Raw genomic sequence first — 26,283 nt, 5'->3', positions numbered from 1 at the left:
GTTGAATACTGTACACAAATGCATTTATTAAATAACGAAATTCTTACTTGAAAACTTATTTTGTTCCGTATTTTGACGATTTCTTATCAGTTTTTTTTCTTTTCGATTTTGCATTTTGTAATTTTTTCCTTTGACATTCCGTAGTGCATATATTTCGGTGTGAATAAAAAAAACGATCGAAAAATGAGTGTGAAAGCGAAAATTGGTCCATCAATTTTGAATGCCGATTTATCACAATTGTACGAAGAATCGGAAAAATTACTGAAAAATGGTGCCGACTATTTACATCTAGATGTTATGGACGGAACTTTTGTACCTAACCTTACTTTCGGTCATCCAGTTGTTAAGTGTTTGCGCTCTAAAATCAAGGTAAACGACAAAAAAATCGGAATCGGTATTGATATCGGAATCATTCGTTTTTTTTTCTTCATATAGGATGCATTTTTTGAGACGCATATGATGGTTCAACGGCCCCAACAATGGATAGAGAGTATGGCCGATGCCGGTGTTGATCAGTATACATTTCACATTGAGCCAGTACTCGATGACGTCGATGAAATTTGCCGAAAGGTTCGCGAAGCCGGCATGAAAGTTGGCCTTGCTATTAAACCGGGCACCGATCTCGAAGCAGTCACCAAATACATTCCAATTGCTGATATGATTTTGATTATGACTGTTGAACCTGGATTTGGTGGTCAAAAATTCATGGCCAATCAAATGCCAAAAGTGGAATGGCTACGTAAGAACTATCCATCGCTTGACATTGAAGTCGACGGCGGCGTTGGACCAGAAACAATTCATCAGTGTGCTAAGGTTTGTTCATGTCATAACATTTATTTATCCTTTTTTTTAAAAGAAATTAATATCGAAATGATATCCATTTTAGGCTGGAGCAAATATGATAGTGTCAGGTACTGCTGTTATTCGTTCGGAAAACCAAAAGGAAACCATTTCCTATCTCCGAAACTCAGTTCAGAGTGCAATTGATGCATGAATTTAAAATACTTATACTTTGAATGCTCATTTTTTTTACGTTCTATACAATGTTCGGACTTTTGTTAAATAAAAGCAAATAAAAACAAAATTCTAAATTGAAGTGTGCATGGCATACACTTAAGTGTGTATGTATTGTTGTAATTGACATTTTATTCCTGAACATTATGTTATGTATTTTTATTCATTCTAATTCGCGTCCTTCGATGTGAACTTGACAGTGAATTTAGTCAAGAATATTGAAATAGAATAACCTTAGTCATGACCTTGGCCTTGGGTGATCAATGAAACTGCCGATTCTCGAGGTATATATAGACATATACTTCTGCCGTATTTATACGTTGCGATTGTTTGATTACAACAATATTTCTCTCTCTCTCTCTCTCATTTTATCTTCTCATATCGATTCAAAGCGGTGAAATTTAATATGATTAAGTATTGTGCATGCATACAAATCGCAAAATCATCGTCAAAGAAAATGTGAAATGTAAAGATTTTTCGATAAAATGAAATTCAACGAGAATTCATGTTTCTTTTTATGGCGGTACCACCCAGTTGGATTCTGCTATGTTGCGTTCCGATGCGTTTACACATAAACAGCGATTGTGATGCGGTGCGAATATATGTGGTTGTGTTAGTGCATTGTTTTGAACGACGATGGCATTTGTTTGGCATCGGACGGTTACTAACATACACCTGTCATTCATTGGTTACCAATCCAAAGAGTGAAACAAAAATGGTGAAAATTCTATCGAAATTAATGTCGATGAAAATATGCAACGAATGATCTTTTGATTAAAAAAAAAACGAAACAAAAAACCGGTTCCAAATATTCAAAATGTTTGTGTACTTAAGTAAAAAGGTTTGTATTAAAGCGGATGAATGTTTGTGTGATTCGATTTGATTTGTTCTAATTTCATTCATTTATTTAGATCGCAATTCCAAATAATACGCGAATCAATTGTATTGCATGGAATAAAACACAGGGATACATAGCTGTCGGAGGCGATGAAGGTTTATTAAAAGTGCTTAAATTAGAATCGCCGACAAATGTCTTGAACAATAATCAAAGTCATGGCACTGCTGCTGCACCGCAAAATAATTTATGCATGAATCAATCACTGGAAGGGCACAAAGACACAGTTCAAGTTGTAACATGGAATGATGCTCAACAAAAGTTAACCACCTCCGATCGTGATGGTGTCATTATGGTTTGGATGATGTACAAGGTGAATTTGAATTTATTGTAGAACAATTGTGAATTGAAATGAGAGATTTTCTTTTCTTTTTATCCAATAGGATACTTGGTACGAGGAAATGACAAATGATCGCAAGAAATCAACAGTTAAAGGTTTGGATCGGAATTCTTTTTTACCAGTGAAAAGTTTTATAATGAATTTGATTTGATAGGCATGTGTTGGACATCGGATGGTCAACAGATATGTATTGTGTACGAAGATGGTGCGATCATTGTTGGTTCGGTAGACGGTAATCGGATTTGGGGCAAAGAACTGAAAAATACCTCATTATCTGGCGTCCAATGGAATCCTGATGGTCGTTTATTGCTTTTTAGTTTGAAAAACGGTGAAGTACACCTTTATGATAATCAAGGATCGTTTGTGGTTTGTACTCTCTGAATGAAATTCCATTACGAATGTTTACATTTAAATTCCTTTTTAAACCATCATATTTCCAGATGAAATTAAACATTCAATGCGTACCACTTGGGCCAACAAGAAGCATATCAGTGGTTGGAATGTCGTGGTTTCATCGCATTCAATCGTTCACTCGACCATCTCTGGCGATTTGCTATGAAACCGGCAAATTTCAAATTATGCGAAACGAAAATGACGACGGTGAGTGCAGGTTTTTTTCGTTTAGACTCGATTTTGAATATTAACTTGTTTCGTATATATAGTGCCAATAATTGTCGATACAAAACTACAAGCAACTGATTGTCAATGGAATCATGATGGATCCGTACTGGCTGTATGTGGAATGAGACTGTATGGCAGTGAGAAAGATTCAAACATTGTGATGTTTTACTCGGCATTCGGTGATGTAAGCGATGACAAAATGAGTCCTATAGTATTATTATTATTTTGAAATCACACAATTTTGTAGCATCTTCGAACATTAAAAATTCCTGGTCACGAAATCAGTGCATTAGCATGGGAGGGTCATTCACTTCGAATTGCATTGGCCGTTGATTCGTTTATTTACTTTGCAAACATTCGGCCCGACTATATGTGGTGCTATTTTGGTAAAACCGTTTGCTATCTAAATGCGGATACAACAAAGACGGGAAATTATGTGGTCACATTTTGGGATACAATATCAAATCAATCAAATAACAAACACATCGATGAACCGGTTGCCATGGCATCCAGTTCTGATCATTGTGTTATTGCCGTTGAATGTCCAAGTCTATCGTCAAAAGATCCGAATATTTTGATTGAAAATAGTAAACAGGATAAAAAATATCAACTTTTGATTTGCAACTCAATAAGCACCACCGTTGATTGTAAGTTCAATCAGATATTGGAAATTTAAGTATTTTTTTTTTTAAACGAACGCATTTTTTTACCTCTCTAGCCAAGTACATTGATTTATCACTACAATTCATCGCGATGAATTCGCAGTTTGTGATTGTTGCGTCAAAGAATCATTTTCTGCTTTGGCAATACCATACACCAAAGGTATGTTACAATCGAATGTCAAAATGAATTTGATGTTGAGAAAAAAAAAAACAATTATTTTGATTAGGGTACATCGACACTGCACAATGTGAAAGGACGAAAAGATAAGCGATATCACATTGATGATACACCGTCTGGAATTGTTGAAGTAATTAATGACTTGGACAAAGGTGGTTATGAGCCGCCAATAAATACCGAACCAACTCTCGATCCAATTTGTTGTATCACAATATCAGAATCGATTCTTTTGATTGGCCGCGAATCGGGAACGATAAATGAATATTCTGTACCAAATGTTGCCCTACGAAATCGTCATTCGCTCACAAATCAACCCTATAAAATGGCTATAAATAGTAATTCAACTCGTGCGGCTGTCATTGATTCGACGGGACTATTGCAGGCAATCGATTTGGTTGATAGTCGCGAATTATCGGCGGGTTCAATGCGAATCGGTCGCATCGAACGAAAAGATGTGTGGACAATGTGCTGGGCCAAAGATAATCCACAATTACTGGCAATCATGGAAAAAACAAGAATGTATGTTTTTCGTGGAGCTGATCCAGAGGAGCCGATTTCATGTTCTGGCTACATTTGTAGTTTTGAAGATCTTGAAATAACCGGAGTACTTTTAGATGAAATTATTAGTGGATCAGCAACGCCCGATAAAAATGCACATATCTTGCAATTACGTGTCAAATCACTTCGTGATACGGAAGACTTATTGGCGCATGTTGGCATCTCAGAGGCAAAGCAATTTATTGAAGATAATCCACATCCTCGGCTATGGCGGTTATTGGCCGAAGCGTCATTGAAAAATCTCGATTTTGAAACGGCCGAAAATGCATTCGTTCGATGTACAAATTATCCGGGTATTCAATTGATCAAACGATTGCGAACATTTCAGAGTGAAGCATTACAAAAAGCTGAAGTGGCTGCATTTTTTGGTAATTTTGATGAAGCCGAAGTATTATATATCGATGCTGATCGACGTGATTTGGCCATTGAATTGCGACAAACGTTATGCGATTGGTTTCGAACGGTACAATTGTATCGAATCGGACCTGGCATTTCCGATCAACAAATGGAACAAGCTTGGAAAGAGATTGGGGATCATTTTCACAATTTGCGCAATTGGTGGGTTTTATATACATGTACAATATTTATCAAAACAAAAGTGAACTAAATTCAATTTGCTATTCATCTAGGGAAAGTGCCAAAGAATATTTTGAAAAAGCGCACGACATCGAAGGCCTTATGGATTCAATGTATTACCTGGAGGATTTCAATGAACTTGAAAATTGCATCAATAAATTGCCGGACAAGAGTCCGTTGCTTGGAAAATTGGGACAAATGTTAGCCAGTGTTGGAATGTGTGATCAAGCGGTTTCAGCATTTTTAAAACAAGGCGATGTTAAATCGGCAGTTAATACCTGCGTCAATCTAAAGCAATGGGGTCAAGCGGTTGAACTTGCACAAAAATATAAAATGCCACAGATCAGTGCATTGCTGGGAAAGCATGCGGCTCAATTACTACAAGAAGGTCGTTTATTTGAAGCTATTGAACTCAAACGGAAAGCTGGAAAGTGAGTGCTTTTCAACCAAACATCTTATTATTATTAACTTTTTTTCACTCTCCATTTGTAAAAGATATCTGGATGCTGCTCGGCTACTGACAAAATTGGCTGAAGGTGAAGTCAGCAAAAAGAGTAGCATGTTGTGCATTAAAAAGCTATACGTACTGGCTGGTTTGTTGATTGAGGATCATTTGCGAGTTCAAGCATCATTGACTGGTGGAACACGTGCATCAATTGTAAGCGGATTATTGCCAGAGGATTCGGTACTTTTAGATCAAATATGGCACGCAGCAAAAGGTTATCATTTTATGCTGTTGGCACAACGACAATTACGAAGCGGTCTCATTCACAGTGCCGTCTATACAGCGATGCAACTGCGCGATTATGAAGATGTCTTGAATGTTGAGGATATTTATTGTTTACTTGCGTTGGCCAGTTGTGCTGATCGATCGTTTGGCACGTGCTCCAAGGCTTTCATCAAACTTGAGTCGCTCGAAACAATACCGGAACAACGACGCATCGAATACGAAGAAATGGCAGTTAATATATTTTCACAACATGAACCAGAAGATTTGCGAAGCGATCGAACTGAATGCTATATTTGCGATGCTTTGGTACCGACATGGTAAACATTTCAAACAAAATTTTTAATATAAAATAATTTAATCGCTATTTACATCGGTAGGTATTCATCGTGCCCGAATTGCAGGACCCAATTTTCAACGTGCATTGGTACATACACAATGATTTTTTAAAAGATGTAAAAGTAGAAATGGAATTTTATTTTAATAAATGATTCTATTCTTTTAGCATCCGGCCGATCAATTATTCGTCAAGTCGATGCATGGCAATGCAATAATTGTCATCATTGTGCATATCAAGAGGAGGTAACGAATCGAAAATCTTGTCCGCTTTGCTTTGGTGCGATATCGTTGAAAATATCTGAACTTTAGATTATTAAGTGCCTTTACATTGCATGTATGACCCTTATGTATACACAAATTGATTATAAAAAATAATAACGGGTGTTTTGTATTGTTCTTCGCATTTCTTCATTTATGTATATTTTTAAACTTTTTTATCTCTGTGAAAAAGAAACACAAACAGTTATATAAAATGATTAAAGTTATATTGTTTCTGACTTTTGTTTTACGTGCCAAAAAATGAGAATATTAGGTACTTTGCGTAGAAATTAAAACACTGGGTAATTAAATACTTTATTGTCCAAAAATAAAGAGATTATGTACAATTGTGCACAATGAATGTACCAAAAAAATTCTTTTTCGCAATTTGACTTTTAAAAAAATTGGAAAATCTTCACACACTGAACTTTAACTGACACACAGTGGATTTAAAAAAATATTCCATTACAAGGACTGATCTGCAATCACAGAAGTAATGTCAGATTCGGATTCAGTATGTCAAACAATGTCACAACCCCATTGCGAAAGTTAATGAAGAAATATTCAAGTACTGTGTGTTCTTACTTTTTTGTACCCTTGTTTGCACATAAAATATGTTCATTTTATTTGTTTGCTTTAATATTGAAAGATATATTTTATTTCTTTAAAATTCAACTGATATTTAATTGTAGGCGGCAGCTAAACGTCGAGCACGTTGTCTCATGAAAATGGTGTCGATATTTTCAAATACGGCACTGGCACTTTTGGCAGCATCAACTTTATAATGAAGTCCTTGTAGTGCATAGTAATCGGCCAACGGTTTAGTTTGCTTATGATAAGTTTCCAAACGTTTTTTGAGCGCTTCAACATTATCATCACTGCGACGAATCAACGGTTCACCGGTTATCTAATTCAATAAATCACCAATACATTTGATTAAAATCACACCAAGAGTGAATTGCATGAATTGTTGTTGAATTTTATCAAAATCTTACGTCATCTGTCATATTCTTTTTCGGCGGATGGAATTCTTCATGATATGAACGACCACTGGCTGGATGAATCAAACGGCCTGTGATACGTCTCACCAATAAATTGTCGTCGATGCCAAATTCAATGACAGCATCCAAACCGGTTTTACGCTTTTCAAGCAATTGATCCAACTAATTGAAGTTAATGACACACACACATTCATTAAAAAAATGCATTTCGATAAAAATAAAATGTCGATTTACTTTTTCTGCTTGTGTCACTGTCCTTGGGAAACCGTCCAATAGGAATCCATTTTTACACTCTGGCTTATCCAAATTGCTATCGATCATGTCAACGACCAGGTCATCGGACACCAATTTACCCGAATCCATGATACGTTTCAATTCAGCACCAATTTTTGAACCGGCTGCAATTTCGGCGCGCAACATATCACCGGTCGATAAATGACACACGCAAAATTTTTTCTTCAACACTGGCGCCTGAATAATTAAAAATTCGATAAAACTATTAGATCATGTGATTTTATGCAATTTTTCGATTTATTATTATTTTTATTATTAGTATTACCTGTGTTCCTTTGCCACTTCCTGGTGGGCCCAGAAGAACTGCATTGATACCGACTGGTTCCGATTCTTCGGGTTGATGTTTGGGTAACGCAGCTGCTGGTGCCATTTTTCAAATGTTTTTTTTTTTTGTTGAAAACTGTGTTGCAAACGAATTAAAAATTGAATGCCAAATTCAAAAGCTTTTTATTGGGTTCAACGAAAGTGTAACCTAGAAATGAAAAATTAAAATAAACACCGTTAAAAAAGAATAGTCACAAACACAACGAACCAAATCGTTAACTGAATAAACAACGAGCTACATATGACGACACACAATGGGTGAAATTCAATTGATCAAAATACACAAATATGCAATGGGAAAAAAATACAATTTTAATTGGTACATCAAGTATTTAGTGACCTTTTCAAGAACGTGACACAATCAGAAAAGGCATTATAAAGTGCCGATCTGTCAGCATTGCCACAGTGTGACAGCTTTGTATGATATGAAGTTGGAAAGAGTGTGTGTGAACGAGAAAACGTTCACATTTATGTGTCATCTCTATCATCATCGATTTTCATTGTCACAAAACCCCCAATGAGATAATTTATGCGGTGAAATTTGAAGTGCTAAACACAAAATTTTCTTTAAATCAAAATTCATGTCGATTTTCTACGCCAAAACGGCATACATGAGTCCAACTTCACAACAAACTGTTATCAACTTATCATGTTGTTAAAATTATATATCTTCTCACTTGCTATCTCATTTATACCTTTATGTCTGTCATTGCACACAGACATATAAGCCATCACACACCAACACATACGCACAAACGAAAATGGTTTGGCGGTTTTACGAATTGAATTCATACAATTGGTACAAGAAAACAGTTAGATTGCAACAAACCAATAAAATCACCTATCACTTGCCATACAATTTTTAAAACGCATTTTGCTCTTTTCATGCATTGTCTCCATGTTTGAATATCGTTTTTAACATTTTCATTTGTAAATATCGTACAAACTATAAGCAAAAATGGATTATTATTTTGTGCAAAAGGCAGCCAAATGTAGACAGCGCGTCTATGACGATTATGCATTCAACGAAAATGTACGAATCGGACGGGGTTCATATGGCCAAGTGTATAAAGCACGTGAAATAGACGATGAAAATGGCAAACAAAATTATGCACTCAAAGAAGTTGAACTTACACATTACTCACCATCAACGTTTCGTGAAATCGCCGTATGTATATTTGAGAAATTAACATTTTCAATTTTTTTTATTTTCGACATTTTTTTTCAAATGACATTTTTAGCTGTACCGTGAGATCAAACATCCGAACATAATCGACTTGCTGAAGGTGTACTTCAGTTATTCACATCAAAAGGCTTGGTTACTTTTCGATTACGCTGAGTACGATTTGCATTCGATGATTAAGTTTTATCGTAACACTGAACTGACTCTATTTCCATTGAAAATGCCTTATGTCATGAAAAAGAGTTGTCTTTATCAAATACTTTTGGGCGTTAAATATTTGCACGACAATTGGATTCTGCATCGTGATTTGGTAAGAATCATTTGGGAAAAACGGGAAAAATGTCGCAGAAATGATTGAGAACTGTTTTTTTGCAGAAACCGGAAAATATAATGGTTATGGGTGAGGGGCCGCAGCGAGGTTGCATTAAAATTGCTGACATGGGAATGGCACGCATTTTTCATGCGCCAATGAAACCGTTAGGTGATGTTGACACTGTTGTGGTCACTAGTTGGTATCGTGCACCAGAACTATTACTTGCTTCACGTCATTATACAAAAGCCATCGATATGTTTTCGATTGGATGTATTTTTGCGGAAATTTTAACAAATCTACCGATATTTGCATCGACTCCGGAAACTAATCCTCAACCCGTCCGTTCGCCGTATCAAAAGAATCAACTCGATAGAATATTCAGTGTTATGGGCTATCCAACGTTGGCAAGTTGGCCAGAACTGAAACACATTCCCGAATATACGAAGATGACACAAGAAATTGCCAGATCCAAGTAAATTTGATTGCTAAAAGATTTTTTTCGATATCTTTATTCAAACTATCTCTCAAAAATTTCAGGTACGCCCAATGCTCATTGGCAAAGTATATGAAAGCATTCAACGTTACAAAGCATGAACTATCATTTCATTTATTATCAAAAATGCTTGTAATGGACCCAAAGAAACGCATCAGCACCAATGAAGCATTAGGTCACAAATATTTCACTGAACTGCCTCATCCAACGAAAGATGTTTTCCATTATTTTAATAAACTTATTCCATTTCCACCCCGAAAATATCTGTCGACAAAAATTGAACCGCCGAAATTTCTTCAAAAAGAACGAAAAATTCGTAAGGCCTCTTATTTGACGGAGCGAAATATTTAAAACTGCAAACATACACAAAAATATTTCGAGTAGCCGTGGCTGCTCGTCGATGTGTATTTTGAATTGCGAACGAAATTTATATGACATTTGCATCAATCTGACAGTATAGGTGATACATAACCTCAAAACAAAAATCGAATGCGTAAATCACCGTATAAGTAGAGCAAGCAAGTTAGAAAATCTAATGATTTTGAAAATTAAGTGACGTTTAAAAATTAGATTTGAAATGACAACATGTAAACAAAAACAACATTCAGATCGCCACATATCCAATTTTTCGGTCTAAATTTAACGATAGCATATTATATCAGCCAAATTTTCTAGATTATCACACATTTATACTCGGTGTCATTTAAATTGTAATTTTGAACATTAGAAAAGACTAAAAAAATATAAATTATACTCATGAACATCAATCAAAGACATTGTGTAAATTTTGAATAAATCGTAAATTGTATTGTATTGAAATCGGTAATTTTTTCTGTAATAGTTGTAGTTATTCAGTTTGAATGAGCAGTGCAATCAATTGATTTTATTCTCAATCAATTTTGACAAAATAAAATACAATTCCGATAGCAAGCAGATAGACACGATGACGCTGCTATACATTGTTAGTTTGATAGCAACATTAATTCAAATATTTACCGTAATTATATCAGTTGGTATGTAATGCACATTTAAAGTGGACACAAAGAATGCAAATATTTATTTCATTTCACATTTACAGCGGCTGGCCTCTATTACGTTGCAGAATTGGTAGAAGAATATACAGTGACAGCGAAAAAGGTGATCACAATCGAAGTACTGTTCGTGACAACCGTCTATGCACTATTCATGTTCGTTGACAATCTTCCATGGTCGATGGTCATCTGTGGTCTTGTGTCACAAGCATTTCATGCGATGATCCTCACCGATTTTCCATATGTTAAAATTATGTCGATACAATTCATCAGTGCGGTCATTATGCTGTTTGTCAATCACTATCTAGCCTTTAGTTATTTCACACAAAATTACTACAATTTTTCAGAGGTAATAACTACATGTCTGACTACACGACCTTTTATGGTATCATATGTGCGTCAACTAAATTTCAACATTGTTTCCACAGGTCTTAGGATATTTTACAATATGCTTATGGATCGTACCGTTTGCTTTGTTTGTGTCATTGAATGCAAATGACAATGTATTGCCAACTGTTAACGAGAGAACATCACTATTGAGTAGGTTTAAGTGCTTATTATTCACATGATTCATGTCAATTTTCATTTCAATTATATTCTATCATTTAAAATTTCAGCTGATACCGACAATGACATTGTGACCAATTATTTTTCACGTCGCAAAAATATGGGACTACTTTCGTTGTTTAATTATGCCAAAGAGTCAATTCTACCGCATCGAATTAAAAAGTCATTTTAAAATATTTCGTTAGAACAGAACAAAGTCAATGAACTGAAAATTGAGCGTAGCATAGTTACTGTTTTTCCAGTAGCAATGTCGTAAATTACTTAAAATAATATTTATGAATAAAGTGTAAACGCATGTTGAAGAACAAAATTGATCAAAATTTTTGTAATAAAAAATAGAATAAATGTTGTGTATTTATTGAATTAATTTTTTTCTTTTGTTATTATTATTTTCGAAAATTCAACATTGATTTGAAATATTTGATCATTTTTTTCAATGATCAAAACGATAGGAACCACAGAAATGGTAAGTTTGTTTTTATTTTGGGATAAAAAAAAATTCGGATAAACTCATTTAAAAAAAAAATTGAGTTTATTTGTTGCCCCGTTCAAAGACAGTGCCATCACTTTGACCGAAATAAGCTCGTTGTGCCATGTTCACGAATAAGCCGGTTTCTACAACACCCGGAATCGATATGATTTTCGTGTTTACCGTTTCCCAATCGGTGGTTTTGTCAGTTTTAAAATTCCAATCAAGAATAAAGTTACCGTTGTCAGTGACACAAGGTCCTGCTTTTGCCACCGCCATACGAAGTTTCAACGAACCGCCGAATTCTTGTTCGATTTTTTGTTTGATTGGCACATATGCCATCGGCACCACTTCAATTGGAATGCCTTTTTTGTACTGTTCACCCAAATGTGTAGAATTTTTCGTATAATCCGCAATGATTACCAATTTTTCTGCACACGATGCAACGATTTTTTCCTAAAAAAAAATTTTCTTGAATAAAATTTCATTTCATTTTTTAAAAAAATCGTATTTTTTTTCTACCTGTAGTAAACAACCGCCACCACCTTTGATCAGGATCATTTTAGAATCGACTTCATCGGCTCCATCGATGGTACAATGTAATTTTGGATTAATTTCCAATTCGCCCAATTTCAATCCATTCTGAATGATAAGCTGACGCGCTTGAAAACTTGTCGGAATACAAACAATATTCAATTTCTCCTTTTCGACGCGCTCCTTTAAACGATCAACAGCGTAAACAATCGTTGAACCGCTACCAATACCAAGAACCATATTATTTTCGACACAATCATCGACCGCTTTGAATGCGGCTAATTTTTTTGCTGTTTCCAAACTCATTTTTATTATTTCACTGTGAATATAACGGAAAATCGGCGAATTAGGTGTTTGTAAACTTTTTAGCGGCTTAATTGCAGCAAAAACAACCGTCATCAAGATATATTTTAACGGAGTAAATATTCTAAAATTCAAATCAATGAATATTGCGTTGTGCAGTTTATGTCCCGTATCCGCGAATTCGGCAAAATTTGCATTAGGTTATGTTAGTCCTGAAGTTCAGAGTGCAATCGAAATAAAGTAAAAATGAGTATGAAAGAGAAGTATATCAGTTTTTTTTTCATCTTATTTCAAATACCATTGCATTTCGACTCGAATACGAATTTCGATTAGAGGTCGTGAGTGTAGTTGTTACAACACTCATGCGTATACACATGCGATAAGTGTTCGACATTCGACGTGTGAGACGGTGCTGTGTTTTGTACTGTCGATGTCTGTGGTTGTTGTTGCTGCTGCTTCTTCTTCTTCTTTTATTTCCATCCATATACTATCTCTCGTTTGCTTGTCTGGGCTACGTTAAAGTGCATGCTACAAGATACAGGTCGTCCAAAACAGTATTTGATTATGTCTACATGTGGCCATGCTTATTGCTTGTCATTTATTTAATGACATTTTTTTATTTAATGCGCTTCGTTCTATAACAAAAAAAATTGTATACAATCAAGTAATTTTCACCGTCAAAAACGAATGAATTAAGAAGCATTTGCTCATGGTTTCATGCAACAGCTGAACGAACATTTTCAAAGCATACATAAATTCGACAACACATTTTTAAATAAAGATTGAAGTTGATTTCATTCGGAAAAACCCGATTTATGTGCAACAGTCAAAATCTTGATTGTGTTTTGTGGTGTAATTAAGGGTCGAAACGGCAACAGAAAAAAAAAACATAATGAGTGATTTACAGCAGACTGCCTCAAATGAACTATTCTATCTGAAATGGAGCAATTTTCAGTAAGTTGTCGCTTGAATATTTTGATGAACACCATTGGCATGACCATTTTATGATTTATTTTGATGTGATTGTTGTGCTTGTGCAATATTTGTAAACAACAAATGGACAAGCGAAGATGAATGGTGTATTTAAAAGATGTTATTGTTCATTTTTCCAGGCTAAATGTAAGTTCTGAATTCAAAAAGATTCAAGAGGCATCTGATTTGGTGGACATTACATTTTCATGTGATGGAAAACAATTTGGCGCTCACAAATTGGTATTGTTTGCATGCAGTCCGTATTTCAGAGAAATATTGAAGGTAAGAATGTAATTTGCAAATTCATTTATTTAAAACATTGATAAAATCATATATATTTTTGTGTATGAAAAATAGAAAAATCCCTGTTCGCATCCAGTTTTCTTCATAAATGGCGTGAAAAGTGAGGTTTTACGTGCAATTTTGGATTTTATGTATATGGGTAAGGTGCACTTTTTCGACTCTTTTTCCATTATCTTCCATTGCATGTTGATTAATTTCCATTGTTTTCATTCTTCCTTTCTGACTCAATCATCCAGGTGAGGTGCATATAAACAACGAGGACTTAATTGATTTCATCGAAATGGCCGAACAATTTAAAATACGTGGTGTGACCAAGGAGAACTCGGTATGGCTTTTTTTTTTAATCCAATAATTTTGTTTTTTCGTTTTCTAACAAAATATCGCTATTACCTTAGGATGCAAGTCTATCAAACTTACGACGAACCGAAAGTAGTATGCAAGAGAAGCAACGAAAACACAAGAAAATTCGTTTGGATGATTTAAATGAAGGGACCACTCCAAACGATGGTGGTATGATTGAAACGAAAACGGAAATCGAATTTGGTGATCAATCATCTCAGGCAGCAAACACTTATGGCGGTGGTAATGTTGATTATGGAAAATCACATCAACGAATGGTATACGACGATTCCCGATTATTTGTCGATTATTTTAAATTAATTGTATTCTTTTCTTTTGTGATTTGCCCCTTAGGTATACGACGATGCTGGACCAAGTAGTGTATCGCACAATGAACAATGGCTTGATGACAAACATTTTATGGCACAACATGGACCGAATAGCAGCAATCCAACGTCAAATACATCATCGAATAGTGATGATGGTGACGGTCAACAACGATGCAAATCATCAAAAAACTATAAAGCACTTGAACCATGCTCATGTCCATTGTGTGCACGCGTCTATTCAAATGTTTCGAATTTACGGCAGCACATGCGACTCATTCATAATCCAACGTCAGTTTGTTGTCCATTATGTCAAAAGTCATTTACATCAGATCTATACCTCAAGCGTCATTACTTATCGATGCATGGCAGTTCAATACCTGCACAAACCGTAACAAATGCACAAACAAACTCATCTCTACAATCGACACAACCGACATCACAGCAACAACCACCGCAATCACAACAATCTCAAGCACAACAGGTAAATCACACAGCTTAATAAACAAAACAAAAAACACAAATTCTGTCTTATCTTTGGCGGCGCCATTACAATTTACTTTTGTTTTATTTGTAACAGCAAACACACTCCGTTGATCCGAAACATGTGAATCCAAGCAATGCAATTCCATTTCATTTGTATGGCACACCAACGAAACGTGAATATGCCGATCTGCATACAAATACCTCACAGGCATCCGCAAATCCGGTTACAGTCGATGGTAAACAAACGCAAATGTCACAATGGGGCTACGATACAAATAAAGTTGAATAGATGACTTGGGGTTGACGTAAATCTATTGTTTGACAACAATCAAATGTAGTTGTACCATTTAACGATATACGATACACAATGACGTTGATTGAATAATGTGAAAAAAAAATGCATGCATTGGTCACAACTAAGCACATATAATCCTATAAATTCAAATGAGTGAGAAATCAATTTGAAATCATGATACGCTAAATTAGTGAAATTTCGCAGTGAATATTCGAATAAACATCATTTTTTTAGTAAATTCAATCATATTGTAAGAATAAGTTTCGATGTAAATGGAATTTTTAAGTATCACTTTATCTTAGTTATTCATCATCCATCACAATTATACACATCTAAATATAATATTATATAAAAATGATTCCAAATGGACAGCTTAAATTCCATCAAAAGGAATACCATATTAATGGCTATGGAACTTCATATTATGATTTTATGCAAATACATTTTTATTTTTCAATGTACAAAAAGCTTTCATCAATCTATTAAGAGTAGCTATTTTCATTTTCATTTTTTTTCCTTCTGCAAAAACATTTTAATAATAATTAAAAGAAAGTATATTATTGGCACTTGTAAATAAGACTTATACGACCAGAAGATGCAGCGAAAATCATTAAGTCGGGATCGCTAATTCTTTGGTCGAATTCGTTCAAATAAGCGTACTTAATATATATCTTATTATTTGTTCAACACAAATGTAAGCACAAAATGAAGATGTCTTCAAATGAGACAATGAACAGATGAGGCCGAGTATGAATCATATAATCGTGATCACAATAGGTTCATTTATATAATTGAAACAAATGATTCATTTTACATGCTGAACACTTTTAGAAAAATAAATAAATAGTATATATTTTGAATGATGATTCCTATAGGATTATAATCAAATTACATCACATCTTTCCTTCTTAATAGAAAATACAAGAGAAAAGACATCATTTTCTTAATAACGCAAATAAAAATATATGTATACATATGTAAGATGCAATTTAATGTGAGAACCAAGTAATAAAATATCTACAGAAAAATCAGAATACGCGTTCATTGTGTGTTTCGCCATCAGAGTCTCTGTCCAAACAATGTCTGTGAACATTCAAAATACCGATATATCAATCAGAACAGAGTATGATAACTGTTAAATTTTTCAGGAATTGATTTTAAAATTCGCTCGAAATTTATGGAATATTTGCACAAAAAATCGAATATTCAAAGGGGAAAGAAAAGGTTTGATGAAGGTAAAAAAGTCGAATCCAATCACCGGCCGATCTAAATGCCATTCTCGCACATTTCTATATTATCGTATATTTCGACCCCGTAGTTTCAATTGAAAGCTTAAGCTATTCACTTGATATTTGCCGTTTGAGATTAACGATGCATCCTGCTGATCATTATCGTTTCCGTATGTTCAAAATATTATTGTTTAGAAAATAATTTATCGAATTCTCAATTGGAATACGCCCCAGCAAAAAAAAGTCTAGAGTTATTTCGAATAACAAATTATCTAGTTGTAATTGGAACGGAAATATAAAATTAAAAAGAAAAATCAAACGATAAATTCTATTGTTTATAACATATGACAGGTATTGCATCTGGCAAGACTAAACAAATGAAAAGTTGAAATTTACGTTAACTAACTATATTTAATCAAAGTATTTAAATAATAATATTTTAAAATCGAGTTTTTTTTTAATTGTACATTGAAAAATATGCACTTGAAATAGACCACTCTCAATGCAGCAAATAATCATGATTCATGGAAAAGACGAGAAGAAGTTTTGAATTTAAGAAACATCATAATATTTAAATACCATGTCATTTATACTTAATTTTCTACAGCATGTGTTACATGATCTTTTTGGTTTTGATAAACAATTTTTTTTTCTCATTATATCTATGGCGATAGAAAAATATATAAGAAATTGACAGAAGTAATTGGATAATGAAGATTTATAATGATGAAAGATTCTGAAATGGCAATTACTAGTAGCCGACACAAACACACATACACACATACACACAGATATGGTAGAAAAACGGTTTGTGCTACATACAAAACATAAACATACGCACAAACTCCAATACATGAACGTGTTACACATGGATTGAAAGTCAGAATTCGCTTCAACTTCAGAGCGAATTATCAACTCAGTGTGTGAGAAGAAATGAACGTACATATACAATATCAATATATATTACAAAAAAAAAAAATAAGTGTTCGACTATAATCGACGACTGAAAACAAAAGCAAATGCAAAAAATTGAATTCAATCAATAAAAGATGTGTGAGTGTTTAACCAACAGATTGTGAGAGTGATTACGACCGTGCCGATTCACGTAAAATTCAATCGAAAAAACAATTTGGTGAGGACAACATCAAAACATTCGCACAACGCAAAAGAATCTGACAACAAATGAACTGAGTCAGTCTTGCTATTAATCATTTTGGAGCCCGTGCATATATTTGGTGTGTGTGTACGCTGCAGTGAACTAAAGTGTGTGCTGTTTTTTTTTCATCTGTCTTTCCGATCGCGAAAAAAAGAACCACATAGCGAAACAACAAATAGTTTATGTCGTATTGCAAGTGTTGACGTCTTTCATTGTCTCCCATATAGAAAACCGAATCCGTACCAGTTGAAAATTACCTTTTGACAAGAAAACAAAAACAAAACCGCAATAAAAATACAGGACATATTTGAAGCAACAAGACAAGTTTTGTAAATTAATCATTCGACGCTGATTCATAAATAAGAATAAAAAAAAAGTCAACACGAAGACGAATAACTCATACCGAGAAAAAAAAACATTCTCCATCTCCTGTCATTCCACTGAACATCGCATTTGACCCAGTAATATTTGGATCTAATGGACTAAAACCAAGTGTTAGTATATTTGATTTAAAAAAAAAATAATAGAGGCGCATTTGCTTTTTCTTCTTCTCGTTATTTTTGTGTTTGTTGTTGTTTTTTCTCTTAATTTGCAACTCGGACGATATGGTTGAGTGTATTTGCACAGGTATAAAGAAGTAAAAAGAATGTTGTTGTCATTTATTTTGCTATTTACTTTGATTATCGCGAGTCGAGTGCATGGCAAATACCAAAAGCCACGATAAAATTTCCGTTTATATTTTTCATCCGTGTGCGATCTGCATGTGTGCAACAGCAAAATTCATAAAATGCATTTTAAATCAAGCAAAAACATAAAATAATTGTGTGCGCGACCAACAGACCAGCGACAACGAACGAAAAAAAAAGAAGAAGAGAAAAGCATTGTTTATATACGCGAAATTCATCGTTCGCTTCTATTCATTTTGGTTATTCAATTTCGTGCCGATGATGGGCTATTGCAGTTTAACATTGCAACGTAATTGTATCGCTACATGAAAAGCATGTAAAAATAAAAAAAAAATCAAAAGTATGTTGCATAAATGTCAATTTCCTTACTATGAATACAAATAGCGAAAAAAAATATAAAAATAATTATAATACGAACGCATGCTACGCGCTCATCATTTTGATGCTGTCAAGATATTTATGCGAACATTTTTTTTTCTTTTCACTCTGTCCCTCTTTCTCTCTGTTCATTCTCCGAATTTAATCGGAGCTTGACTCACTTGATTCGAGTTGACATCTTTAAATTGTAAGCTGTGCACATTTTAAGTACGTTGATTTTTTTTTGTCATTTTCTACAAATACAGTGTCATGATCGATAACATTTGAATTTTAACATTTTGTCCATCTTGAATCGTCCCATTTCGGTGGCATCGAAACGTATTTGGTTGTGTTATTAAACCATTTTTGCTGTTTGGTGCTACCGTATTTCTTCTTTTTTTTGTCTCTCTGCTTATCCACTTTCTGTATGGTTTGTGGCTTGTGAGTTCGCACCATTTGGATGGTTCGATATCATTTAATAGCAATCATTGTGTTACAATAGACAGTTGACCCTATCACCGTTTCTAATTTGCTAATGATAAAATTGTTTTTGAAATGCACATAACAAATCAGAAAGAGTGTATGTGATTTGAATGAAATCACTCCTATACTAATACCATTTTGCCATCTACACCGATGTATTGTACTACGTGATATCGAGTAGAGCAATAAATAGAAGTAAAAAAAAAACCACCTACTTCTATTGTTCAATGTTTCTACATTCAGTTTCGTCGCAATTGAAATTGATTTTACGCAAAATTCATTTTAACGGTTGTGTTTATGTTTTGATAAAATTGTGCATTTAGAAATATTTCAAATGAACACCACGAATTCGGTTTATGACAGAACAAAAGAGAATAGCCAAGAATTGCACAACACACACACAAACAATGATTGATATTTACGTGCCGCATTTCTAGTGAAATTTTTAAATTGTTTCGACTATCTTTTATCATTGTTGTTTGACGCGCGTGAATCGCCTTTTGTCGTACATTTCCAGTTTTTAACAAACTCCCCGTACGTCTGTACGTTTCGTTCCATCGTTCGGTCGGAGAACAAGTATTGCATTTAATTAGCCATTAAGATAAAAAGCTGAAAATGGCTATCATTTCGATACATACAGACACACACACATGCACACACATTGTACAAAGGAATTGTTATTATACGAAAATACACCAATTAAATATTTACTAATGTCATATAATCATTTTCAATAAGTTCGTTGTCGTTGTTGGTTTTTCTTCTGCTGCCATATCCACCACATAACTTATGCGTGCTGCTTCACTTCAACAGTTTTCGTGTTGTGTAAGTTTCTAATTTTTTTTTCATTTTTGGTTCGAAATAAAAAGAACTCAAGCACCGTACATAAACTGTTTCTGTGCGCGTTGTTTGATTGCATGCATTTCGATGGCCTGTTTTCATTGTTGGCCCAACTTTTCTGGGTGTGTCGATCGAGTACTTTGAATTATGTGTGTTCTAGGTAATGCACACACAAAGTGTGACTATGAAAACAAATAAGAAACAAAAATTAATGTCAAAAGCACATGTAAAAAATACACATACCGAAATATCTACCTCAATCAGAGCATATACACACGCGACACAACAGCAATAACAACATTTATTTTTGTTTTATTTACCTTTTTTGTACCTTGTGCACCTGTAAAGGTGAGAGAAAAAGAAATTCATTCCCTTCTCACATTTTACCTACGTATTTTCGGATTGTGACAAAGGGAAGTTCATTGATTCACTTATCTTAATCCTTAATAACAACAACAGCGACAACAACAACGTACAATTTTACCAAATCGTTCAATTCAACCTGTGTGATTATAATCACATAAACACCGCACCGTGTTTATAGGTATATAGCATGGAAGACATCATAATAATTATTTTTTTGGTGTTTGCATTGTTCAATGGCAAATAAAATTCAAAGCACGTCGTTTCGTCTCGATATATATATACTTGGCCGAAAACTTCTCATATGATGTATATCGATAATAATAATCAATGATATGCATTAGAGATAGAGTTTGATCGACCAAATAAACAAATAACAAAGATATTACCACTCATGTTTGTTCGAAAATCGAAACAAAAACCCTATCGCAATTTGCGAAAAGTGTATAAATGTATATATCTTGCCGAATGAATCACACAATATCGCGCCTTACGATTCAGAGAAAGTGGTTATTTTTTTTTTTTTAAAAAGCAGCATGACGCAGAATTGAGAATGTTTTTTTTTTTGTTGTTTATTTCACAGATTGATGAGCGCCGACATAATTGGTTGGTATTAGACCGAACAACTGGCATATAAACATTACGACAAAAACATCTAGTTTGATCCGCATTGTTTTGTTTTTGTTGTTGAAACGAAAGTAGACAACGACAACACCGAAGACGATAATCATCATTAAAACCAAAGTGTGCAGCTATTTGGTGTGCAAAATATAAAAACATCTTTTACTGAGAGCAATACATTCATCGACCAAAACAAAACACACATTCAAAATGTCGTCCGGTTCATCGTCAATGCCAAGAATGATAAGAAGGAAATTTCGTGTAAAACATCAGAAAGTCAAGCTATTTCGTGCAAATGAACCGATTTTAAGTGTATTTATGTGGGGCATCAATCACACGGTAAGCGAAATGATTATTTTCATTCATGATTAGTTCACTTCTTTTTTTGCATGTTAATGGCATCATATTGTTGTATTGTCATTACTCGTGAGATTCAAACACAAGCCCGAAGGGATACAAGTCATTATTCCGCCATAATTTAATGTTAGATTTTTTTTTTTATTCTGTAGTTCGACATAGAAGTGTAATGACATCGAATTTATCGATTCAGATACTAATGATTGTAATTTTTTTTATTATTATTTCTCTTTCTCTCGATCGCCGATGTCAATATACAGATAAACGAATTAAGTCATGTTAATATACCAGTCATGTTGCTACCGGACGATTTTCGAGCATATTCGAAAATCAAAGTGGATAATCATCTGTTCAACAAGTAAGACATGTTGTACATTAATTTGGTTCATTAATATTTCATGAATAATAATTTTTGATGTTTTTTACCCTTGAAATATTTTCAACTCACCACCGTCACCATCGTCATCCATCATCAATCAAAATGTTTTAGAGAAAATATGCCATCCCATTTCAAAGTGAAAGAGTATTGCCCGTTAGTCTTTCGAAATTTACGTGAACGTTTTGGCGTCGATGATGTCGATTATCGTGAATCATTGACCCGCTCTCAACCCGTTCAAGTCGATTCGTCCGGCAAAAGTGGTGCACAATTCTATAGAAGCTACGATAAATATTTCATTTTGAAAAGTCTTACGTCCGAAGAAATTGAACGCATGCATGCATTTCTCAAACACTATCATCCGGTAAGTGTGCTTTATCTCGTTTCCTCTATCTATAGCCCACCAGCTATATTATATGGGTCATATTTTATATTGTTGCTATTTTCATCAATTGTTGTTTGATGCCCATTAAAATTGTGCATAAATCACTCAATTGGAATATAATCATAATCAAATTAAATGTTATAACGTGGATATTGATTGCAGTATGTGGTTGAACGACATGGTAACACCCTATTACCGCAATATCTAGGCATGTACCGATTAACGGTGGATGGTGTTCAGTATTATTTTGTGGTTATGCGAAATGTATTTAGTTCTCATTTAACAATCCATAGGTAAGTGACTCATTTATGATGAGTTTTATCTCTATCTCTTTGTATTTATCATTTTGATTTATATGCTAAAGCATTTAGTCATTAGAATTGTTTGTAATCTTTGTTTGTTCGTCGGTTCTCTTTTTTCTTTCTGTTTTCACATTCATATTGCCAATTTCTAGAAAGTTTGACTTGAAAGGTAGCACCGTTGATCGTGAAGCGTCCGACAAAGAATTAGAGAAGCATTTGCCCACTCTCAAGGATAATGATTTCATTAAGCAAAAAATCCGACTATGCATTGGCGAAGACGCAAAAAAGAAATTATTTGAAATGCTTAATGCCGACACAAACGTGAGTCATTTCGATATTATTAATTCGATAATTATTGCCAAATGAAAAGAAAAAAATAATGCAAAAAATGTGCTTTGAATTGATTCCAGTTCCTAACCAAACTCCATTTAATGGATTACTCCCTATTGGTCGGCATTCATGATATGGCGCAGGCCGAAGAAGAGGCGCTATTGAATGAAAATGCCGGCAGAGATGCAAATACTGGTCGTGAGACAAGCGAAAGTGAAGAGTGTGAAAGCGGTGAAAGGTATAGTATATTTGATCAAATTATTGTTATTAATTACACAAATTTTAATGTTAAACTGAAAACAAAAAATCAACAGATGCGCATACAATACACCGCCAGATTCACCTAGATGCTTGGGACCATATAACGATATCATCCAAGACATTGACATTTATGCACTACACAGTATTGAAGGTAATTACAATTATCCATTTAATGTGAATACAAATTACATTCATTTGATAAATGGTCCTTTTTAGAGCGGCGTGAAATTTACTTCATTGCAATCATCGACGTTCTCACACAGTACGGTGTTAAAAAACAGGTAAATAATTAACCATGATAGTCAATCAATTCAATTTGATTTTCATTTAATTAAATCGTAAATAGGCCGCAAAAGCAGCAAAAACAGTGAAATATGGAAGCAACGTGGACGGAATATCAACATGTGATCCAGATCAATATGCCAAACGCTTTATTGAATTCATGGACAAAGCAATCGAATGAATTTCTTCAAGTATTTCAATATAAGATACTTTTTGTTTCTTGTTAATTTAAGAATTAATTTTTTTTTTTGTGAAAAAAAAGAAAAGAAAAAACAAACGAATAGAAGAGAAAAAAAAACAGCATACGTTCGACAAACAAAATGAAAATATAGAAACCGACAACAAAAAAAAAAAAAACAACAAAGCTACTATTCAATCAAGAAAAGTCTATTAATTAATCTAAACTTTATGCATAGGCATATTGTGCTATACAATACTTATTTAACGAAATATTAAAGAAACGTAAGAAAAAAAAGAACCATTTAAAAGATATACGAATACACACAAACAAAAATCATATTAATCGACATTGTATTTCGACTTGTATGCAAATGTAATCTTTTGTGTAGGAAGTGCAAACACCGATTCGTACTCATCACGCTCATTAGAACACAAATACTGTCGCATGGTTCAAATGATTGAGTCCGAAATTCTCTCGCTACATTAATTAATTATTTGGTGCTATGCCAGTCTAGTACGTATTTGACCAGCATTTTGTTTTTATGGAGAGACACAACACATTTTTTTCAAAATCGAAATTAATGCTAAATTGTTTTAAACAATTTTGTTAATTGGAACCATTTTGTGTTTTAATCATTGTGAGCCGGGATGTCAATTTCGGTCGCGAATGTTTTCGCTTTCGTCAACGGTGTTTGTTTCTTGTTATATCTTGGACGAATAGATTAGCAACAATAACGACAACACACACACACATACTTGCATACATATAAATATATCCTTCAATTCATAAAAATCGACTTTACTTTCCTGTAAATATTTATGCATGTATGCTGCTACGGCTAACGACAATACATTACAAACAGGATAGTAACATTTTCTATTGGAGGATTAACATTTTCTTGACTAGTCATTTCTTTGCTGTTCTTTTTTTTTGTGTACATTTATTATTATTTTTTAAATTTATTTGGATCAACAGGTCTTTGTGTTAATAGTTTTATGTTAAGTTTTATATCAATTAAAACTATTATTTTTCTCGGTTCTATTCTTTTATATCTTTTGTTCAAATCCGAACATTGTTCACACCAAAACACCAAGTATATATGAAAACGAAAAAAAAAAAATCTTTTTTTTTTGTTCAAATCAAAATTCAACTCGATCATTTTTGTATTGCTTTTTAGCATTTTTTTTTCTTTTGCAAACTTTTGGCTGTCATTCCCTTCTCAAATCTATTAAATCGCCACATCTGGCTTTTAACCTTTGAAAAAAAAATATATATTTTTTTCAAATAAAAACTGTTTAAATGAACATCAAATTTCTGCACATTCAACGGTATAATTGATTGATCTTCGCACAAGATGGATAAATAGAAAGACATATATAAAGAATTTTTTCCCCTTGAATAGTTTCCAATTTTCTTACTTCATTTATAAAAAACGTCATCTGTTTTTATTGTCTTGAGCGCAAATTACTGCTCACAACAATATATTGTTATTAAAATAATACGCAACAGGAATCTGGTTATTTTTGTTTGCAAAAAACAAAAATCTTTCGATAAAAAAATAATAATGGCGAAACGTTTTTTATTCCAAACTCGGAACTCAGTTAGACTGATTAAATGAAATAAATATGTAAACTTTCACAGTTGAACTGTTCTTATTATATAAAAATTAAATTCTATGAAAAAAAATGCAAAAAATACCAATACAAAAAAATAAGAAGAAAGTGCTATCTAAAAAAATTTGGCTACAAATTGAGCTTTGTTTGTTGTAAAATTATTATTGGTTTTTCATTATTTTTGGAAAATTGATTATTTAATTGGAATAGAACGTTTTATACAATGCAAATGGTAAATAATGAATGTATTTGGTGAAATAGGTGAAAAATTAAAGCCACAAATCAACCAAATCAATATTATAGAGCAAAATGGGCGAAAAATACTAAAACTTTAACATTGTTAAAATTAGAGTAAATTATCAATGTTAGATTGAAAACGGGCCGATTCATTGACATTGTTGGTCATTCAATTATTGACAACATTCGTATGTATGAATCAGTTCTGAACAATTTGAGCCGAAAAAGATGAGAAATTGTCTCCTCTCACATCCCTTTGTGTGTTAAATAAATAGAATAGAATAGAATGTCAGAACTAAAAAAGGCAAACAAAAAATTTCGACCCAAAAAAAAAATCGATCGTTTTTCTTTCTAAACGACATTGGCCGTAATTTAAACCCATATTTTAAATATTATGTATAAACGCAAACAACAACAACAACAACAAGGTGATTTAATTATGTAATGATTAATTTTTATGATTCAATCTATTTTTAACCTCATTGTAATTAATTTAAATGAAAAAAATAAGACAAACATACACACGACGGAGGAAAAACTGATGCATTCAATTTAAAATATTTTTTCAATCTATTTAATCACAAATCAACACGTTTGATTTGCGATTGATCCAATATTTTTATCTCTAATTTTTACCGCGTATTTCGTTTGACGAAATAGTATCATGATAAAAAAAAATCTTTTATAAATTCAAATCTTACGAAACACAAAGAATCGTTCGACTCACACATTTTGTTTAAATTCAACTATTAAATGAAAAAAAAAAATGCAAAGCAAAAAAAAATCATTTAAATTTTCAACAAAAATTGCATAGTTGATTAAA

At 33.4% G+C, this 26,283-nt stretch overlaps 8 protein-coding genes across 13 annotated transcripts; 6 read left to right on the top strand and 2 right to left on the bottom strand.

The window, feature by feature from the left end:
- Nucleotides 1–36: 36 nt before the first annotated feature.
- LOC116345021 (ribulose-phosphate 3-epimerase) lies at nucleotides 37–1,084 on the top strand. The gene is made up of 3 exons (XM_031774017.1): nucleotides 37–369; nucleotides 436–813; nucleotides 887–1,084. Exons 1-3 carry the CDS (start codon nucleotides 184–186, stop codon nucleotides 992–994), a joined length of 672 nt encoding a protein of 223 aa, XP_031629877.1. The 5' UTR covers nucleotides 37–183; the 3' UTR covers nucleotides 995–1,084.
- Nucleotides 1,085–1,634: 550 nt separating this feature from the next.
- Nucleotides 1,635–6,430, top strand: LOC116344959 (WD repeat-containing protein 35). The gene is made up of 13 exons (XM_031773817.1): nucleotides 1,635–1,855; nucleotides 1,926–2,222; nucleotides 2,293–2,344; nucleotides 2,404–2,615; nucleotides 2,690–2,849; nucleotides 2,912–3,054; nucleotides 3,118–3,517; nucleotides 3,589–3,692; nucleotides 3,760–4,826; nucleotides 4,898–5,275; nucleotides 5,340–5,891; nucleotides 5,952–5,998; nucleotides 6,077–6,430. The coding sequence occupies exons 1-13, from the start codon at nucleotides 1,832–1,834 to the stop codon at nucleotides 6,217–6,219; spliced, it is 3,579 nt and encodes a 1,192-aa protein (XP_031629677.1). The 5' UTR covers nucleotides 1,635–1,831; the 3' UTR covers nucleotides 6,220–6,430.
- A 13-nt stretch (nucleotides 6,431–6,443) lies between these two features.
- LOC116344962 (adenylate kinase) lies at nucleotides 6,444–8,249 on the bottom strand. 3 transcript variants are annotated; one of them, XM_031773821.1, is made up of 5 exons: nucleotides 8,128–8,249; nucleotides 7,729–7,935; nucleotides 7,404–7,640; nucleotides 7,164–7,331; nucleotides 6,444–7,075 (listed from the first exon to the last, which is right to left on the bottom strand). In XM_031773821.1, the coding sequence occupies exons 2-5, from the start codon at nucleotides 7,831–7,833 to the stop codon at nucleotides 6,851–6,853; spliced, it is 735 nt and encodes a 244-aa protein (XP_031629681.1). In that variant the 5' UTR covers nucleotides 7,834–7,935; nucleotides 8,128–8,249; the 3' UTR covers nucleotides 6,444–6,850. The 3 variants fall into 3 exon arrangements, with proteins under 3 accessions (XP_031629681.1, XP_031629683.1, XP_031629682.1); XM_031773823.1 differs by lacking the exon at nucleotides 8,128–8,249 and adding an exon at nucleotides 7,996–8,111 and having other exon boundaries at nucleotides 7,729–7,863; XM_031773822.1 differs by lacking the exon at nucleotides 8,128–8,249 and adding an exon at nucleotides 7,996–8,107.
- A 355-nt stretch (nucleotides 8,250–8,604) lies between these two features.
- On the top strand, nucleotides 8,605–10,595 carry LOC116344960 (cyclin-dependent kinase 8-like). The gene is made up of 4 exons (XM_031773818.1): nucleotides 8,605–8,955; nucleotides 9,029–9,280; nucleotides 9,346–9,755; nucleotides 9,821–10,595. Exons 1-4 carry the CDS (start codon nucleotides 8,746–8,748, stop codon nucleotides 10,125–10,127), a joined length of 1,179 nt encoding a protein of 392 aa, XP_031629678.1. The 5' UTR covers nucleotides 8,605–8,745; the 3' UTR covers nucleotides 10,128–10,595.
- An 81-nt stretch (nucleotides 10,596–10,676) lies between these two features.
- LOC116344963 (protein TEX261) lies at nucleotides 10,677–11,741 on the top strand. Its single transcript, XM_031773824.1, has 4 exons — nucleotides 10,677–10,789; nucleotides 10,855–11,156; nucleotides 11,236–11,347; nucleotides 11,425–11,741. Exons 1-4 carry the CDS (start codon nucleotides 10,720–10,722, stop codon nucleotides 11,544–11,546), a joined length of 606 nt encoding a protein of 201 aa, XP_031629684.1. The 5' UTR covers nucleotides 10,677–10,719; the 3' UTR covers nucleotides 11,547–11,741.
- Nucleotides 11,742–11,884: 143 nt separating this feature from the next.
- On the bottom strand, nucleotides 11,885–12,951 carry LOC116344961 (ribose-5-phosphate isomerase). Its single transcript, XM_031773819.1, has 2 exons — nucleotides 12,366–12,951; nucleotides 11,885–12,299 (listed from the first exon to the last, which is right to left on the bottom strand). The coding sequence occupies exons 1-2, from the start codon at nucleotides 12,774–12,776 to the stop codon at nucleotides 11,907–11,909; spliced, it is 804 nt and encodes a 267-aa protein (XP_031629679.1). The 5' UTR covers nucleotides 12,777–12,951; the 3' UTR covers nucleotides 11,885–11,906.
- A 345-nt stretch (nucleotides 12,952–13,296) lies between these two features.
- On the top strand, nucleotides 13,297–16,426 carry LOC116345123 (longitudinals lacking protein, isoforms H/M/V-like). The gene is made up of 7 exons (XM_031774211.1): nucleotides 13,297–13,634; nucleotides 13,793–13,934; nucleotides 14,010–14,094; nucleotides 14,192–14,280; nucleotides 14,351–14,572; nucleotides 14,649–15,104; nucleotides 15,201–16,426. The coding sequence occupies exons 1-7, from the start codon at nucleotides 13,573–13,575 to the stop codon at nucleotides 15,393–15,395; spliced, it is 1,251 nt and encodes a 416-aa protein (XP_031630071.1). The 5' UTR covers nucleotides 13,297–13,572; the 3' UTR covers nucleotides 15,396–16,426.
- A 1,109-nt stretch (nucleotides 16,427–17,535) lies between these two features.
- On the top strand, nucleotides 17,536–26,244 carry LOC116345408 (phosphatidylinositol 5-phosphate 4-kinase type-2 beta). 4 transcript variants are annotated; one of them, XM_031774727.1, is made up of 11 exons: nucleotides 17,536–17,762; nucleotides 18,014–18,280; nucleotides 21,099–21,475; nucleotides 21,754–21,851; nucleotides 21,984–22,233; nucleotides 22,417–22,547; nucleotides 22,709–22,877; nucleotides 22,967–23,124; nucleotides 23,201–23,298; nucleotides 23,364–23,428; nucleotides 23,494–26,244. In XM_031774727.1, exons 3-11 carry the CDS (start codon nucleotides 21,347–21,349, stop codon nucleotides 23,608–23,610), a joined length of 1,215 nt encoding a protein of 404 aa, XP_031630587.1. In that variant the 5' UTR covers nucleotides 17,536–17,762; nucleotides 18,014–18,280; nucleotides 21,099–21,346; the 3' UTR covers nucleotides 23,611–26,244. The 4 variants fall into 4 exon arrangements, with proteins under 4 accessions (XP_031630587.1, XP_031630586.1, XP_031630585.1 ...); XM_031774726.1 differs by having other exon boundaries at nucleotides 17,536–17,893; XM_031774725.1 differs by having other exon boundaries at nucleotides 17,536–18,280.
- Nucleotides 26,245–26,283: the final 39 nt, after the last annotated feature.

This window comes from Contarinia nasturtii, unplaced genomic scaffold (genome assembly GCF_009176525.2).
Source record: "Contarinia nasturtii isolate CC-2019 unplaced genomic scaffold, AAFC_CNas_1.1 Cnas_scaffold_1240, whole genome shotgun sequence".
Classification (NCBI taxonomy): domain Eukaryota; kingdom Metazoa; phylum Arthropoda; class Insecta; order Diptera; family Cecidomyiidae; genus Contarinia; species Contarinia nasturtii.
This window is presented reverse-complemented; position numbering and strand designations above follow the sequence as displayed.